Below are 16577 nucleotides of genomic sequence, written 5' to 3'. Positions count from 1 at the left end.
TGAGCGTAGCCCTTTCCCTGCTTCACGCAGTCTAAGTGTGTTGCAGAGAAACATATGGTCCCTGATCTAAGATGGTGAGTCGGGACAGCACTTCAGTGCACCCTTGGTCTGCCCCGGCACTGACCGCATCCCCCTCTGGGCTCCAGTGGCCAGATGGAGACTGGCTGTGGGTGCTTTGCAGCTCACCTCTGGCTGTGGGTGCTTTGCAGCTCACCTCTGGCTGTGAGCGCAGCCCTTTCCCAGCTCCACGCAGTCTAGGTGTGTTGCAGCTTAACTATTCATACTTTAAATCTGTGAACTTTCTGGGTTCTCCCTCAGCTAACATTGGCTAAAAATCAGAGTAGGCTCTCCTTTCCTGTGAAATGACCATTTAATCTATAAAGTCTGCTGTCTGCCAGTAAGTCAGCCTTTCCAACTCCCCACTAATGAGCAAGGACCCAAGATTTAAACATTGGACACCTAGCTCACAAGTGTCTTTGTTAGCAGGCAAACTCAAGAGCACCCCAGGAAACCCAATGTGCACAATGTGCATAATTTAAATGTGTCTAAATGGGTTCTGCTGTCTGCTCCAATACATACTCTCAGTGCATAAGACCTTCAATAGAAAACAACTGTTGTGGGGAGAAGATCAGGGTGAGGCTGAGGTGTGGGGGTGAAAAGAATTCACCAGACACAGAGTGGAGAACAGAACAGGAGGATTTATTTAGCCTGCTGCTAAGAGAAGCAGCAGGCGAGACAGGAGGAGTCTGTACCCTAAGGAGGATTTGAGGCTCTCTTTTATACTCTGTTTTTTGTGGGCTTTCTAACTTGGGGCACCAGTTTGCACCAATTGTGTGCTGGGATGTTTTGTCTCCAGCACAGGTCTTTGACACAGAAGTGTGTTCTGGCCTCTATTGCTTCATTTCTGGAGCTAGACTGGTTTTTCTGGGCATGGAGGTCAGTTTTATGCTCTTGTCCCCAAAGACAGCCTTATGCATTCCCTTTAATTTATTCAAACCTTCCAAACTTGCCTGCTGGGTTAGGAGCAGGGGCTTAGTTTTTAACCTGACTAAACTGTAGGCCAACAAGAACTTTAATCAGTTAGTGTGCAGTAGAGAGAAGAGAAAGAATCAAGTTAAAAATGTTACAGTAACGAGACATTTGTCTCTTCCTTTCTGCCCTACCAGATAAACATTTGTTTCTTCCTTTTGCCAGGTATACTCTCCCATTTCCTTTTTTTATCCTCTAGTCTTAATAGTCTTGTTTTTACATTTCAAGAAATTGAGAATATAGCACCAGAATTGCTGACCACCAGGTGATATCAACAGCAAGCTGGCATCAACCTAAATCTCCCCCCAAATCTCCAAATGCTTATGTCACAAGGATGAGATGCTGACCCTTACTCATTCCTCTGCTCCCTCCTTACTCCCTGTAACTCTAGATAAATAGCCAAAACTCTGTCAGAAAAGCAGGGCTATGTTCTTTCAGATACAAGTCAGCTGCCCTCCTCAGTTTGTCAACAAATCAAACTACTTTTCTTTTCCTCAAACTCTGTTTACTTTTGTTGGCTAACATTCCCTAACACTCCTACTCTCCTTTCTTAACCTTCTTCCTTTTCCTCTCCCAATCTTTTCTACGTTCTTGTTGCTCAGCTCCACCCTTCCTTGGGTGGGGCAGGAAACCTGGAACCTCCCCTTTCTGTTGATAGCATACTGTTACATCTCCCTAGTACATGCTGTAGACATGGAGAAAGGGGTTAAGCCCTAGCTTTTGTTTTTTTTGTTTACCTTCCTCTGAGCATAGATAACAATCTACATTTCTTTACAGCAAGGTCATTAAGGAAAACCAGCCTTATTAAGAAATTTGACTTTGGATGGCTCACTTCTCTTATGACTTTGTAACAAGATAAATAAATGGAACTCAAACTTGTGATTGTTAGAACAGTTCTCATAGAGTAAAATCTGTCAGACTGATGTTTTTGGAGTGATACTGGGTTCAGAAAACAGAGGCTTTGGGTTACCCCTGAGAAAAGTTTCACCAGAGCTCCCCTGTCAGAGGCACACTGGGAATTTTCCCATGAGACAGGGACTTTATGGTTATATCCAAAAGAGCAGGTTCATTATAAAGAAGGAAAGAAGAAGATGCTTGCACAGACAAAAGCGGACAGAAAGAGCTGCACCTGAAAGGGACAGGTTTTGTTACAGAATAGGGAGAGGGGCACCCCGCATCAAGACAAAACATACTCTAGTTTCTACGACCTTTAATGGGAAGGAATTTTAATACAATTAGTGTGTGCAACAAAGAAGAGGGGAAAAATAGTTTTCAAATCAAGCACCCAAAGTTACCCATCCCCTTTTGGATAAATGCCTAGCCAAACAGGATTGGCCCAAAAGCAGGGCCACTGAGGCCCAAAAGCACCTTCTGGTGGGGACCCATAGAAAAGGGTCAGCAATGGCCAGACAAGTCTGGAAGGAAAAGAGCAAAATCAGTATAAACGCTGCCATTGTCAGCCCACAGTCCCCACGGGTCTCTCACCCACATCTGTTTCAACCAGCCCAAGACCAAGAAGCAAGTATAGCTTCTTTACTTGTCTCTCTGCTCCACATGCCTTCTCCAGGTCTTTTTCTGGATCTCCATCCTTCCTTCCTTCTTCAGTCTCCTTTCCAGCTTCTTCCTGCTCAGCTCTACTCTTTCTTGGGTGGGGCTGGAAACCTGGACCCTCCCCTTTTCCTAGGGACCACCCTGTTATAGTTTGTTAAAAAGAGATGCCTGAATAAATGCAGGCATGAAGTCTTGGGACATGAGCTGAATTTTTGAAAGAGGTAGTAGGTTTAAGAGAGAGATGCCTGCATAGGCATAGGCAGGAGAGCTTGTTTTGCCAGAGCAAAAATTGTACTGATAGTGTTTTTCTTTTTGGAAGTGGTTCACTCCTTTGTTGAATTGTTATTGTTAAAATCGTTACTTCTAGGGTAAGGTAGGTTGATTTGTAAGGAGCAGTGATTCTCTGCAATAGGCCTTAATCTCTACTTGATCTTAGCCAAAAGGCCGAGAAGCAATAGGCCTCAATCTCCATATCCCCACCTGTGGTCTGTATCGCAGGATACTTTTCTTTAGCAGTCTGATACTGGCTATGGCAGTTGGGGCCTAAGGATTTTTCACTTCTATAGCTGGCTTAACAACTGTGTTAATAATGTCTATCCCTACCTCCAGTTTCTGGTCTTGAAGCATGACTCTTTGGGTACTAAAGCCCTCCAAGGACAGTATCCAATAGAGTACAGGTGACTGAGTTCTTCACCTTCAGGCAAAATTGTAAGACCACTCAAATTCAGGGAACAGCAATAATCAATGGGGTTTATTTTAACAAACAGTGAAAACAAAAGTTACTAAGGCAACAAATGGCCGGCTATTTCACCATAGATAGATCCCACAATGTTCAGAAGTCCCAAACAAAAACTGCTCCTCCAAGGTGACATCATCTTGCGAAGAGGGCCTGGAGGACATGGTAGCCAGGCAAGCTACGTGCCAGGATCCTGCCACAGTTGGAGTTGGTGAAACAATGTCACAGCAGCCCACAGCAACAATCCAAAGGTTGGGATGAACAGCATGTTGGAACAGACAGCAGCATTGGGAGATGATGCCAGAGGAGCCAGTGAACACCTCTTCATGATCCTTTGACTCACACTAACAACAACAGCTCAGTGGAGCACCAGGCCTGGGCCTTTGTTTCTCTCTCTCTCTCTCCTCTCTCTCTTTCTTTCTATAGACTACAACAGCAACAAAACCAAAGGCAGATTCAGCCACTTGGTTACCTGCAAAACCTTTTACCTTCTCTATTCAGAGGTTAGCCACCAAGGCTTCTTTCTTTGGAGGCCTGCAGTCTGGCCTTCTCCATATCTCCAAGTCTCTATGATCAGTGTTGGGGGCCCCGGGAGAATGCCTGCCACAGGGCTTGCTGCTGTGCTGCTTTGTCTTTTCAGAGTCCCTGGAGCCCCAAATTGATCCTTCTTGCCTAGAGTATTTTCTTGCTCCTTTCAATCTGCCTGGTGCCCACAGGGCGTGAATGACCATATGCAGCGATCTTTGGAGCAAACTGGGATAAACAACACATTTTCCAAAGCACCCACTCTCCAGGCTGGCAGCCATAAAATGCCATTCTTGCCTTGTAGTGTAGTTCAACTATAGGGCCCCAGTAACAGTCTTGTGTTGCCTCCATCCTAATTTTTTTACTTTTCTCAATAAAGATTGCTTACCAGGTTGGAATTCTAAGTGATTAATAAACTCTGTCTAAATATCATTGAGACTTTCATTTCATTGGATAGATCTAAAATGTGCTATTCCATTTAAATGGAATTAGAGGGGAGGTTGATTTGAGTCATTTGCAAAACTGATTAAGGAGAGTAAAATAGCTTGGGAGTCAAGAAATTTTATTATGTATTGGGTTGTCAGAAAGGTCATGATGTATTTTTTTCTATGTTTTTCGAAGGTCGTTTATATAAAGAACAAAGGTCAATCAATGATATATTGCCTATTTGTTAGATAACCTTTTTCCATCTTTCAGTGAACATAATTCCTCATTCATAGAAGAACCTGTCTTTGTTGGCAAAAAACTGATTTATAACATCTGAATTGAATGTTACACCATACAGGAGCTTTGAAGTGAAGTGGAAGTCTGACGGTGCAAGGTCAGACTGATAAAGGGCAGCAGGGGGCACTAAAACTGGCCAAGGACACTGCCAAAATAGTTTATCATTCACTGTCTGAGTTCTTCACCCATGTGCACAATTGCAAGACTACTGAGATTCAGAGAACAACTATAATGGAATTTATTTAACAAACTAGGCAAAAACAGTTACTAAAGCCAAAAATGGCCATTTACCTTACCCAAAGCAGTGCCCAGTGTTTTAAAGTCCTAAACACAAACGCTCCCAAGATGGTGCCTTCCTGCCACTACAGACCTGGAGCATGCGGCCAGACTACAGACCAGGATCCAACTTACGACAACAACAGAAGACACAACAGGAGATGTTCACGGGGCTGCTGAAATGCCCCAGTACAGTACCAGACAAGAGAGACCAGAGACACTCAAAACAGCAGCTGCAGTGGCCAAATGACCCGACCCAACAGATGGTCACACTTGGCATAGCTCAGTGAAGTGCCAGGCTCTGGGTCTTCATCTTCCCTGCCAGGCTGTAACAGCAGCAAAACTGGGAACAGTTTCTGTTGCTTGGCTACTTGCAAAGCCTCCGAACTTTTCTTCTCTGAGGTTGGCTGCTGGAAGTCTCTTCACATTTTTCAGAGGACTGCAACAGCCTTCTTGAAGGTCAGCATGTTGGGGACAGAAATCCCTGACCCCTGAATTGCTAAAGATCCGAAAACGCTGAAATCCTGAAAGCTCAGTCTGAAATACTCAAGCTTGAACACTTAATCCTGAGCAACGAATTCCAGGGGTTGCTTCTGCAGTCCCTTGTATGTCTTATCAGAGTCTCCATCCCAAGTGCAATACTTTGTTAGAATTTTCCCTGAGACTATCTATCCTCACCTGCACTCTCCTCCAGGGGGCACCACCTGTAACAGTCTTATGGTGAATGTGGCAACACATCCCATCCAAGCTCCAATAATTTTTGATAGGTGCTCAAACTTGTATGTGGTCTTGCATTGTCCTGATGGCACACAACTCAACGATTAACAAGCTTTGGACATTTCTGGTTGCTGGATTTGTTCAAACTGTTCAGTTGCCGACAGTACACATTTGAATTGATGGTTTGGTTCTTTGGTAGGATCTTGAAAAACACGACACCTTTAAAATCCCACCACACTTAAAATATAGCCTTCCTCTGATGAATGGCTGCTTTCAATGTGTTTGAGGCAAACCATCACATTGGGACCAAGAATGTTGGTGCACCACATTGTTGTAAAAAAATCTACTTCTCATCACCGGTTAAAAGTCACTTCAAAAAAGGATCATTTTCCTCATGTCAATGAGCATATTGCAGGTGTTTATACACACCATCAAATGAACTTTGAGTTGATGAGGAACCCAAATATGGAGCTCGCTTATGTATTCCAGATTTTTTCAGGTATCCGTGAGCGCTTAAATGATATATTTTCAATGTTTCTACAGTCTCTCGTTGTTGTGTAATGTAGGTTTGACTCGATCAATACCTTTATTTTGTCATCATCAACCTCAGTGAACCTCCCTGACTTAGGATCATCATTGAGATCAAAATCACCAGCATGGGATTTTGTGAACCATCGTTGGCACTGACGTTCTTGTAGGGCATTGTAACTGTAAACTTTAGGCAACTTTTCACAAGCTTGACACACATTCTTCCCTTTACAGAAGTAAAACAGTAAAATATGGCCAAAATGCAGTTTGATCTTCATTCTTCAACTTGTAAAATCTCCAAAACTCAACCAAATTGCTCATTTTTTTTTCAAAATGAAGCTAGAACTATCAACTGTCAAATGACTAGTAATAACATGGATGCAAATGACTCTAGTACTTCCAAGAATAAACTAGTGCCATCTGTTGCAAAAAATGCAATAGCTTTTTGAGATGTAAAACATATGTGTGATAGCAAGAAATTAACTTGTTCTATCCATTCTATAGTTCTACTCCTTAAGAGTGTTAACTGAAAAATTCTCAAGAATAGTTAGACAAAGATATTAGTTAATCAAAGTGAGCATTTGAAGCTGGGAAACAGCCTAACAGATTTTACTTTGAGAACTGTTCTAAAATTTAGCTTAAGTTTGAATTTTGTTTAAGTAGACAGGACCAGTGAGTCACCACTGTTCTTGTTAAGAGGGACTTCTTGCTCAAAATTATCCTGATCCAAAAATAGACATGCTAGAAGAAGGCAATGCAAATTCCAATCTCCTCTTAGAAGAATACCCTATGGAGATGTAAAGGCTGGGTGCTCACTGTTAAAACATTTTTTATTGGGCCTCCCTGGTGGTGCAGGCGGTTGAGCGCCACACTGTGAAGCTGTCCGCAGCCTCTGCAGTGCGGGTTCCATCCTGGCCGGCCGGCGAGGGTCCCACAGGGTGCAGCAGACCTCTCCTGTCTTGCCCACTGTGCACCTCAGCAGTGTATTTCGTCAGTCTGCCTGTTCTGTTCCCCGCTCTGTCTCTGGTGAATCCTCTCACCCTCCTGTGCACCTGGCCTGTACCCCGGTTCTTGTATAAAAGAAAAAACAAACATTTTTTATCTGAAAAGACTTAAGCCTTCAGGCAGCAGATATTTGCATCTAAGATGGAGCCTGTGAAGATGCTTATTAGTTTGCCTGCCACACTAGGGGCAGGGTCCCCAGATAATTTTGTTTACCAAAATTTTGTTTACCTTACATTTTAATCTATAAAGCTATGAGTAGTTTCTTGAAAAGGATTATAAATTTTCATTGTTTTATCATTTCATGATGTCAAATACAAATTTCAGGGAGTTTCTGTAGGTATATTTTTCAGAACAGAAGTAGCAAATAGCCTTATTTCTACTTAACTTGTTTGAAATATTTTAATAGATATTTAACTTTGTGATTGGGGGGTACCCAGGGACCTCAAACTGTTACGGAGTTATTCTAAGAGATTGACCATCCACATGCATAAAGGCAAAGAAAGCATATTCTTCTTGTGAAAGATCTTTAATTGGTGTGCATACAGAGAAGGAGAAGAAAGGCTTTCAAATAACAGATTCCAAATAAAACTCCAAAAATTACCCATCCTCTTGTGGGCAAATGTCCATCCGTATAGGTTCAGCCCAAAACAGATCATTTGCCACAAACCTAAAGCAGCTTCCAGCAGGGAACCACAAGAAAGGGTTTATGCAGGTACCCAAGAACTGGGACAGACGGAGAGACCCAGAATTCAAAATGTGCTATATAATCCACACAAGATCAAAATTATGGTTGCTTTTCTCTTTACCAAGGACTAGGAGTAGCCTCCCCACAAGTCTATGAGTCATTGTGACTTTTCCAAGTGTCTCTCTTCCACACGTCTTTCCTACATGTATCTGCCCTCTCTTATTCATTCCACCTCCATTTCTATATCCACCTCAACCTTCCTAGCTGCCCTCCATTTAGAAAGTTCTTTATATGGTATCCTGGGAGTTGTAGTCCAAGGCTGTTGCCTGTTAGTGGGGTGCTGTGAAAATGGTGCCAGATCACTGTGCTGAGATGCTCCTTCCCCTTTAATGCATTCTGTAACAGGTATTGAACAAAGACTTTTTTTGTGTGTGTGTGCGCTACACATGCAGATAGCATTTTTTTTTTTTTTTTTGGTGGGACCCTTGCCGGTGGCCGGGGATAGAACTGGCGCTACAGAGGCTGCGGGCAGCTTCGCAACCCAGCGCTCAACCACTGTGCCAACAGGGGAGGCCCTTGAACAAATACTTTTAATGGCTTTACTTTGATTGATTACACTGTGTTAATCGTTTGCAATATTAGTCATGTGTGTTTAAATAAACTGATTAAAATCCTTATGATGGAAGGAATTGATTTTTAATTAACAGATATTCTGTAGCATTAGTGATGTAGGATCCTTACCTAATTTTTATATCAGCTTTTCTTCTCTTTTAGCAACATGCTGTAGAAGTTGAACACTTAACTGAAGTTCTTAAGGAGAGAAGTAAAGAAAGCAAAAGGCTTAGGTCCTCTTTTGATGCATTGAAAGAATTGAATGATAACTTAAAAAAACAGGTAAGACCTATCTAAATATATGATTATATGACATTGTTAGAACTATATAGTTTATTTAACAAAATTATAGTCAAAGTCTTAGAACTTACTCTGACTGGAGAAAATTTTAATTAAATTTGTTAGCTTTATTTTAAAATACTTCCAAATACAAGTATTTTTAAACTGTTAATTAACTCTTCCTTATCTATTCTTTGAACCAGCTGAGTTGTGTGGTAATTTGAAAATTTTAAAATGTAAGATTACTAGATAGAAAAAACAGCAGAGGAAAAAACCTGGGGAATTTTAGACACTGATTTCTAGCCTTTTTTTCTTGTAACTACTGTTAGATACATATACAAGTTCTCATGTAGAGTCATTTTTTTCCTGAGTATTAGGTACTGGACACTTACTAGAAGGAAGCAAGTTTTGTTTTCCTCTTAGTCTCATGAGTATAGATGGTAACATATTATAATTTTGTATATACGTGGTATAAGGTTAGTACTTAATACTGACCTAAAATTGTATAACAAAATTTTTGTGAACTTTTTGACTAAAATATGATAAAGTGAAGGAATATGTTAAAGTGAAGGAATGTATTTGTCTCATTTGAATGAGACAAAGAAGGACAGGAGAATGATTATGTATGTAATTATGTGTGGAGGAGATGTAGATGAGTAAAAGTAGTGATTTAACAAATTCACTTTAAAAATAAAGCACTGGGATGGAAAGCTTATGTAACTGTCCTAAAATGTAATTAAGCTCAGACTGCCTGAGATAGTTTGTCTCTTGAAACTAGCTGTATGTTCTTCTTGTTTCTGCTTTTGATTTCTTGTAGTCATTACTTGTTGTATTACCTTTTTATTTGCCAGTGATAACTACATACCATAGTTCTCATTTAATTCTTTGGTTTCCTGAATTCATTTGTGGACTCCCACAGTTTTGGAATATGATCTTGATTTGCTCTTGTCAGCAATCATGTTTTATCCCTGAGTAGATTACTTTTTCCTGTAATCTAGAAATCACAATCTCAAGCTAGATCTCTTTTTTTGAGAAAGACTTCTTTAATTGCAGCATAAGTAAATTGTTTCCCAAACCTATCTCTTAGATTCATATAATCCTTCATAATTTTCCATGTATGGTGATTGGAGTGGACATGTACATTATTATGTCATTGAAACTATTGATAATTAGGACTTAGGATCTAGTGTACCAAACTGTAAGCTTCTGAAAACTTCTTTGGTACCAGGTGACAGAAGGTCTTTTCATGGTTACTTTGTTTAGTGTAGATCAGGGCTCAGCAAATTTTTTTCTGTTAAGTACTAGTTAGTAGATATTTTGGCTTTGCGGGCCATGTGGTATCTGTTGCAATGGCTCAGCTCTACCCTCATAATGCAAAAGCAGCTAGAGGCAGTAAATGAGTGAACATGGTTGTGTCCTAACGACAATTTATATATATAGGCAGTGGTAAGATTTGACCTGTAGGGCAGAGTCACATCTTCTGACAAAATGAATGAGACAAGCTTTAAAATTGCTAAATAAAAAGGTAAATTGTTTCTGTGCTGACTTACATAATAATCTGTGATAGCACTGGATATAAATAATTTTCCTTTAGTAATATTAATAAAACATTGCTCTTTTTTTTTTTAAAAATTAATTTATTTATTTATACAAGCACCGGGTATAGTCAGAAGCATGGGAGGGTGAGAGAATTCACCAGAGCCAGAGCAGGGAGCAGAACAGACAGACTGACGAAACACACTGCTGAGGGGAGCAGCCAGTGAGACAGGAGAGGTCTGCTCACCATGTGGGACCCTCACCCGGTGGTCCGGGATCAAACCAGCGCTGCAGAGGTTGCGGGCAGCTTTGCAAGCCAGCACTCAACTGCTGCGCCACCGGGGAGGCCCAATAAAACATTGCTCTTTAAGTCTTGCCAAGCTAGGTATTCAAAGATTAATGTTCATGACTCTGAAGGGGGAAGAGGGTCACAGTGAATACCCGAGGTTCTCAATTGAAAACTTCAGGTTGTACCCTAGGAAGAGGCAAATTAGAAGTAGATAGATCCCGGGCCTCCCCGGTGGCGCAGCGGTTGAGCGCTGGGTTGTGAAGCTGCCCGCAGCCTCTGCAGCGCTGGTTCGATCCCCCGGCTGCTCCCCGGCCACCGGAGGAGGGTCCCACATGGCGCGCAGACCTCTCCTGCCGCCTGCTGCTCCCCTCAGCAGTGTACTTCGGTCCTTCTGCCTGCTCTGCTTCCCGCTCTGGCTCTGGTGAATTCTCTCACCCTCCAGCGCTTCTGACTGTACCCAGTGCTTGTATAAATAAATAAATAAATAAATCTTTAAAAAAAAAAAAAAAAAAAAAAGAAGTAGATAGATCCCTTCCTGCATTGAATGTGACCTTAACTGATCAGATTAAGATAGTCTTCATTGTAAATACTTAACTGAAGAAAGAATGAGCCTTCTTAGTCCTCCCTGGTGGCGGGAGGTGTTTAAGTCTCTTTGTTATCAAGCTATTGCCAGCTACTGCAGCAGGAGTTTGATCCCCAGCCAGAAATCTAACCCACCTGGCGCAGCAGACCTCTCCTGTCTCACCCACTGCTCCCCTCAGCAGTGTATTTCAGAAGATCTGCCTGTACTGCTCCCACCTCTGTCTCTGGTGAATCCTCTCACACCCCGCACCTCTGGAGTAGACCTCGGTTCTTATATGCATAAATAAAATAAAAGTAAATCTTAAAAAAAAAAGAATGTGCTTTCTCTAGAAGATGTCACATGTATAAAAAATTTATAATTTTTTAGATTATACATAACATAAAATATATATTTACATGTGTTATACATGCACATTAATGTATGTATATTCTATATTACAGTTTGAAATATATGTAATTTTATACAAAATTAATAAACACATTAAAAGACACAATTCCATGACTGAATATGAAGAGGAAAAAAAATAGACAATCTGAAAATACCTGCAAGTGATCCAGATATTGGAGTTATAGGCAATGACTTTAAAATAATGATTCCAGAAAATAGAGAAAAAGATTTAAAATTTACAGAATTAGAATCTATAAAAAGGAGCTATATTGAAATTTGAAAGCTGAAAAATACACTAAGTGAGTTTCAAAACTCTGTTGTTGAACAGCAGCTAAGACATGACAGCAAGATAAGATTAGTGAGTTAGAAGAAAGTTTCATAAAAAGTCTCCAAACAAAAATATTGAGTGGAGAAAGAATGGAAAGTCCATTAGAAAGACATGAGATATTATTAAAAAGTTTAATGTAGGAGTTCCAAAAAGAGATAAGGGCACAGACAAAATATATGAAGAAATAATAGTGAAGAGCTTTCCAAAACTGGTGAAAGACACCTATTTAGATTCAAGAAATTATGTTCACTTTACGCAGGATAAATATTGAGAGAAACCATGCATAAATAGGCAGACTGTTTCAAGCCTGCTGTAAACTTTAAGAAATTTTTTTTTTTAATTGAGGTAATGTTGTTTATAACACTGATAATGTTTTGGGAATATATGTTTGCCCTTTTCCAGTGTATGTTACCACACCATGCCCACCTCTAAAGTACCAGAATCCTCTCTACAGTCCATTGGATCCTGTATACTCTTGGCTTCTGTGGCTGTCATCACTGGTAGCCTCAGTTCTGCAGTCTTTTTCTCTGCTTTGTTTCTTTGTGTTCTACATATGACTGAAATCATCTGGTATTTGTCTTTCTCCTTCTGATTTATTCTGCTTAGCTTAATCCTTTCAGCTACTTCCATGTTGCTGCAAATGGCAAGATTTCATATTTGTAGTTGGGTGGTATTTTATTATGTAACATCTTTTAAAAATTTCTTATTAACGAAAAAAATTTAATAAAATTTTTTTTTTTATTGAGGTAACATTGGTTTTACAACACTGTATGTGATTTAGAGGAGTAGGAGCACATCCTTCAGATATATGTTACCAAACCACACCCACCACCAAAGCACCCATAGTCTTCCATCATAGTCCATTGTTCCCTCTTCCCTATTTCCTTTAGTGACTCTCCTTCTGATAATTTCAATTCTGCAGTCAGATTTCTAGTTTTGTTATTGTTTTGGTTTTATCTGATCCTTTGTTTTGTTTCTTTATATCACACCTATAAGTGACCATCTGGTATTTGCCTTTCTCTTTCTGACATATTCAGCATAGTGTTGTCCCCTCCAGTTCCATCCATGTTAATGCAAATGGCAAGAGTTTTTTTCTTATTTTTATAGCTGAGTATTATTCCATTGGGTATATATATATATGTGTGTGTGTGTACATATGCACATACATATTCTTCCTAATCCACTAATCTGTTTTTGGGCACTTAGGATGTTTCTGTAACTTGACTACTGTGAACAGTGCTGCAGTGAACAGGGGAGTACATATATATGTCTCTTTAAATTAGTGTTTTGACATTTTTCAGATAGATACGTAGGAGTGGAATTGTTGGATATATGGTAGATATATTTTTAATACTTTGAGAAACCTCCATACTGTTTCCCATAGAGGCTGGACCAGTCTACCTTCTCACCAACAGTGGATGAGACTTCCTTTTTCTCCACATCCTTGCAAATATTTGTTTTTTTTTTTTTTTTTTTCCTGGTCTTTGCCTCCAGAGTGTGTCCTTTTATTCTCCCCAATTTTATTGAGTTGCCATTATTTATGTGACTATGATTTTGTGACTGCATCTTCAGCCCTGCATATTTGCATATGCTTTTCACACCTTCCACAAAAGCTCAAGTATCAATGCCCTTTGACCCTCCCTTCTTCCACATTTTTCTCATCTCTCCCTCACTATCCCCTGTGGTATCCAGTACATTTTCAGTTTTTGCTGTATTTTGCCATTTGTTTTTGATGCTTATTTACAAGCTATAAGTGAATTAAACCATTTTGTATCTTGTCTTTTACTTTATCACTTATTTCATCTACAGTAATCACCTCAAGATTCATCCATTTTGTCTCAAAAACTTTTTATATTTATATTTATATCTATTAAATCATTGCTCATTTTTGTACAATGATTGATTTTTCCTCTTAGATGTAGTGCCCATAAAATTTCCACTACCAAGTCACCCATGAACCATCACCATAGTCTCTTATGTTTTTCCTGCCCATTTTAATCCCTTGCCTCCCCAGCTGAATGTCTCTGATTTATAGTTGCTTCTCCAATATTCCTCCTATAAGTGAAACTATCTGCTATTTTTCTTTTTCTTTCTGACTTATTTCACTGAGCATAATACCTTCCAGCTCCATTCATGATGCTGCAAATGGCAAGAGTTTATCTTTTTTGATTGCTGAACAGTATTCTGTTGTATATATCTACCACATCTTGATCTAGTCATCTGTTTTTGGGCATTGAGGTTGTTTCCATACCTTAGCTACTGTAAATTGTGCTGCTGCAATAAATATAGGAGTGCAGGTTTCCTACAAATTAATGTTTCTGTGTCAATTGGGTAGATTCATAGGAGTGGCAATCAATGGGTCACGTGGTAGCTCCATTTTCAGTAATTTGAGGAGCCTCCGCACAGCTTTCCATAGTGTCTGGACCAGTTTGCATTCCCACCAGTAGTGTGAGAGAGTTCCTTTTTCTCCACATCCTTGCCGGTATTTGTTGCCAGGTTTTATTTATTTATTTATTTTTAATATGTGCCATTCTCACTGTTGTCAGAATGTGGTTTTGATTTGCATTTCCCTGATTATATGTGATATTGAACATTTTTTTACTTATCTTGGCCATTTGCATTTCCTCTTTGGAGAAGTGTCTTTTTAGCTCTTCTGCCCGTTTTTTGACTGGATTCTTAATTTTGTTTTTGTTGAGTTCTATAAACTTTTTTAAAATTTTTGAATCAGTCCCTTATCAGTCATACAGAGTGCAAATATTTTTTCCCTATCAGTAGGGTGTCTCTTTTTTTTGGTTATTGTCTCTTTTGCTGTACGGAAGCTTTTTGGTTTGATGTAATCCCAGCTGTTCATCTTTTCCTTTACTTTCTTTGCTTTGGGGATGAGTCTTTAAAGATGTTTCTCAAATGTAATCTCAAATTTTTCTCAAATGTTTCTCATGAAATGTTTGCCTACATTTTCTTTTACATGTTTTATAGCTTCAGGTCTTATGTTCAATTCTTTATTCATTTTGAGTTGGTTTTTCTGCCTGATGTGAGGCAGTAGTCTAGTTTCATTCTTTTGCATGTGGTGGTCCAGTTTTCCTAGCACCAGTTAATGAACAGACTATGCTTGTTCCATTGCATATTCTTTCCTCTTTTGTCATAGATTAGTTGTCCATATATGTGGGTTTTCTGGATTTTCAGTTCGATTCCATTGGTCTCTGTCTGTTTTTGTTCTAGTACTATACTATTTTAATTATTATGGCTTTGTAGAATAGTTGGAAGTCTGGGAGGGTGATACCTTCATTCTCCTCCTTTTATTCAGGAGAGCTTTGGCTGTTAGAGGTTTTTGTCATTCCATATGATTGTCTTTTCTTTCTTTTTTTTTTTTTTAAGGATTTATTTATATAAGAACTGGAGTACAGGCAAGAGGCACGGGAGGGTGAGAGAATTCACCAGAACAGAGTGGGGAGCAGATCAGGCAGACGGACCAAAAACACTGCTGAGGGGAGCAGCAGGCAAGACCGGAGAGGTCTGCTGCGCCATGTGGGTATCTCCCTGGCTGTCCAGGAATTGAACCTGTGCTGCAGAGGCTGCGGACACCATCATAGTGCTGCACTCAACCCGCTGCACCACTGGGGAGGCCCTCCATGTGATTTTCTTTACTTTTTTTGATTTTAATTTTTATTCTTTCAATATGTTCAATAACATTATAAAGTATTATTGTACCCATTTTCCTTTTTTCTTCTTTTTTTTTGATTTCTTTGTTTTATATTTCCCATATAATTGTACCCCCCTTATTTTGACCCCAATCCCTCCTCCCTCTCCCCCCAATAGTGTATCTCTGGTTTATAGTTGCTTGTTGGTTTTGATTTTTTCTTTATTATAGCTATTCTTTTTCCTGGTCCCTTCTTTAGGTTTTCTAGATTCCTGCTATGAGTGAGACCATACGGAATTTTTCTTTTTCTTTCTGGCTTATTTCACTGAGCATGCTCCCTTCCTGCTCCATCCATGTTGCTGCAAATTGCATGAGTTTATCTTTTTTGATTGCTGAGTAATATTCCATTGTGTGTATGTGTGTGTGTATATATATATATATATATATATATATGTATATGTATACACCACATCTTCTTGATCCATATAATTTTCTTTCCTCTTTTTTTAAAGATTTATTTATTTATTTATGCAAATAAGAGATGGGGTGCAGGCCGGAGGTGTGGGGCTGAGGGTGAGACAGAGTGGGGAGCAGAACAGGCAGATCTATTGAAATACACTGCTGAGGGGAGCAGCAAGCCAGAAAGGAAAGGTCTGCTGCACCATATAGGTCACCTCCCTGGCTGGGGCTCAAACTTGTGCTGCAGTGGCTGTGGATAGCTTCATAGTGTTGTGACTTAACCCCTTGTGCTGCCAGGGAGGTCCCTGATTCCATATGATTTTCATCAATATTTGTTCTATTTCTTTGAAGAATGCCATTGAGATTTTATTGGAATAGTGTTGAATCTGTAAATTGCTTTGGGTAGGATGGACATTTTGATAATGTTACTTCTTCCAATCCATGAAGAGGGGATGTCTTTCCATTTCTTTGTGTCTTCTATTTCTTTTAACAGTGTTTTGTAATTTTCTTTATAGAGGTCTTTCCCCTTCTTTGTTAGGTTTATTCCCAGGTGTTTGATTTTTTTTTTTTTTTTGGTCCAGTTGTAAATGGGATGGTATTTTAAAATTTCTTCTTCTGCAGACTGATTTTTTTGTATATAAGAAGGCTACTGATTTTTACGTGTTGATTTTGTATCCTGCTACTTTACTAAA

The 16577-nt window shown here is 39.6% G+C and overlaps 1 protein-coding gene across 6 annotated transcripts in view; it reads left to right on the top strand.

Moving 5' to 3' along the window:
• CCDC138 (coiled-coil domain containing 138) overlaps positions 1-16577 on the top strand; it is a 149389-nt gene that overhangs the window by 19868 nt on the left and 112944 nt on the right. For all 6 annotated transcript variants that reach the window (XM_037527394.1, XM_037527398.2, XM_037527396.2 and 3 more), the window contains exon 7: positions 8550-8669. In XM_037527394.1, coding sequence (XP_037383291.1) covers positions 8550-8669 — 120 coding nt within the window. The remainder of the gene's footprint in view (positions 1-8549; positions 8670-16577) is intronic.

The sequence above is a fragment of the Talpa occidentalis genome, unplaced genomic scaffold (assembly GCF_014898055.3).
Source record: "Talpa occidentalis isolate TD23 unplaced genomic scaffold, MPIMG_talOcc4v2.1 talOcc4.5, whole genome shotgun sequence".
In the NCBI taxonomy this organism is placed as follows: Eukaryota; Metazoa; Chordata; class Mammalia; order Eulipotyphla; family Talpidae; genus Talpa; species Talpa occidentalis.
The sequence above is the reverse complement of the archived record's forward strand: the minus strand, read 5'-3'. Positions and strand labels throughout refer to the sequence as shown.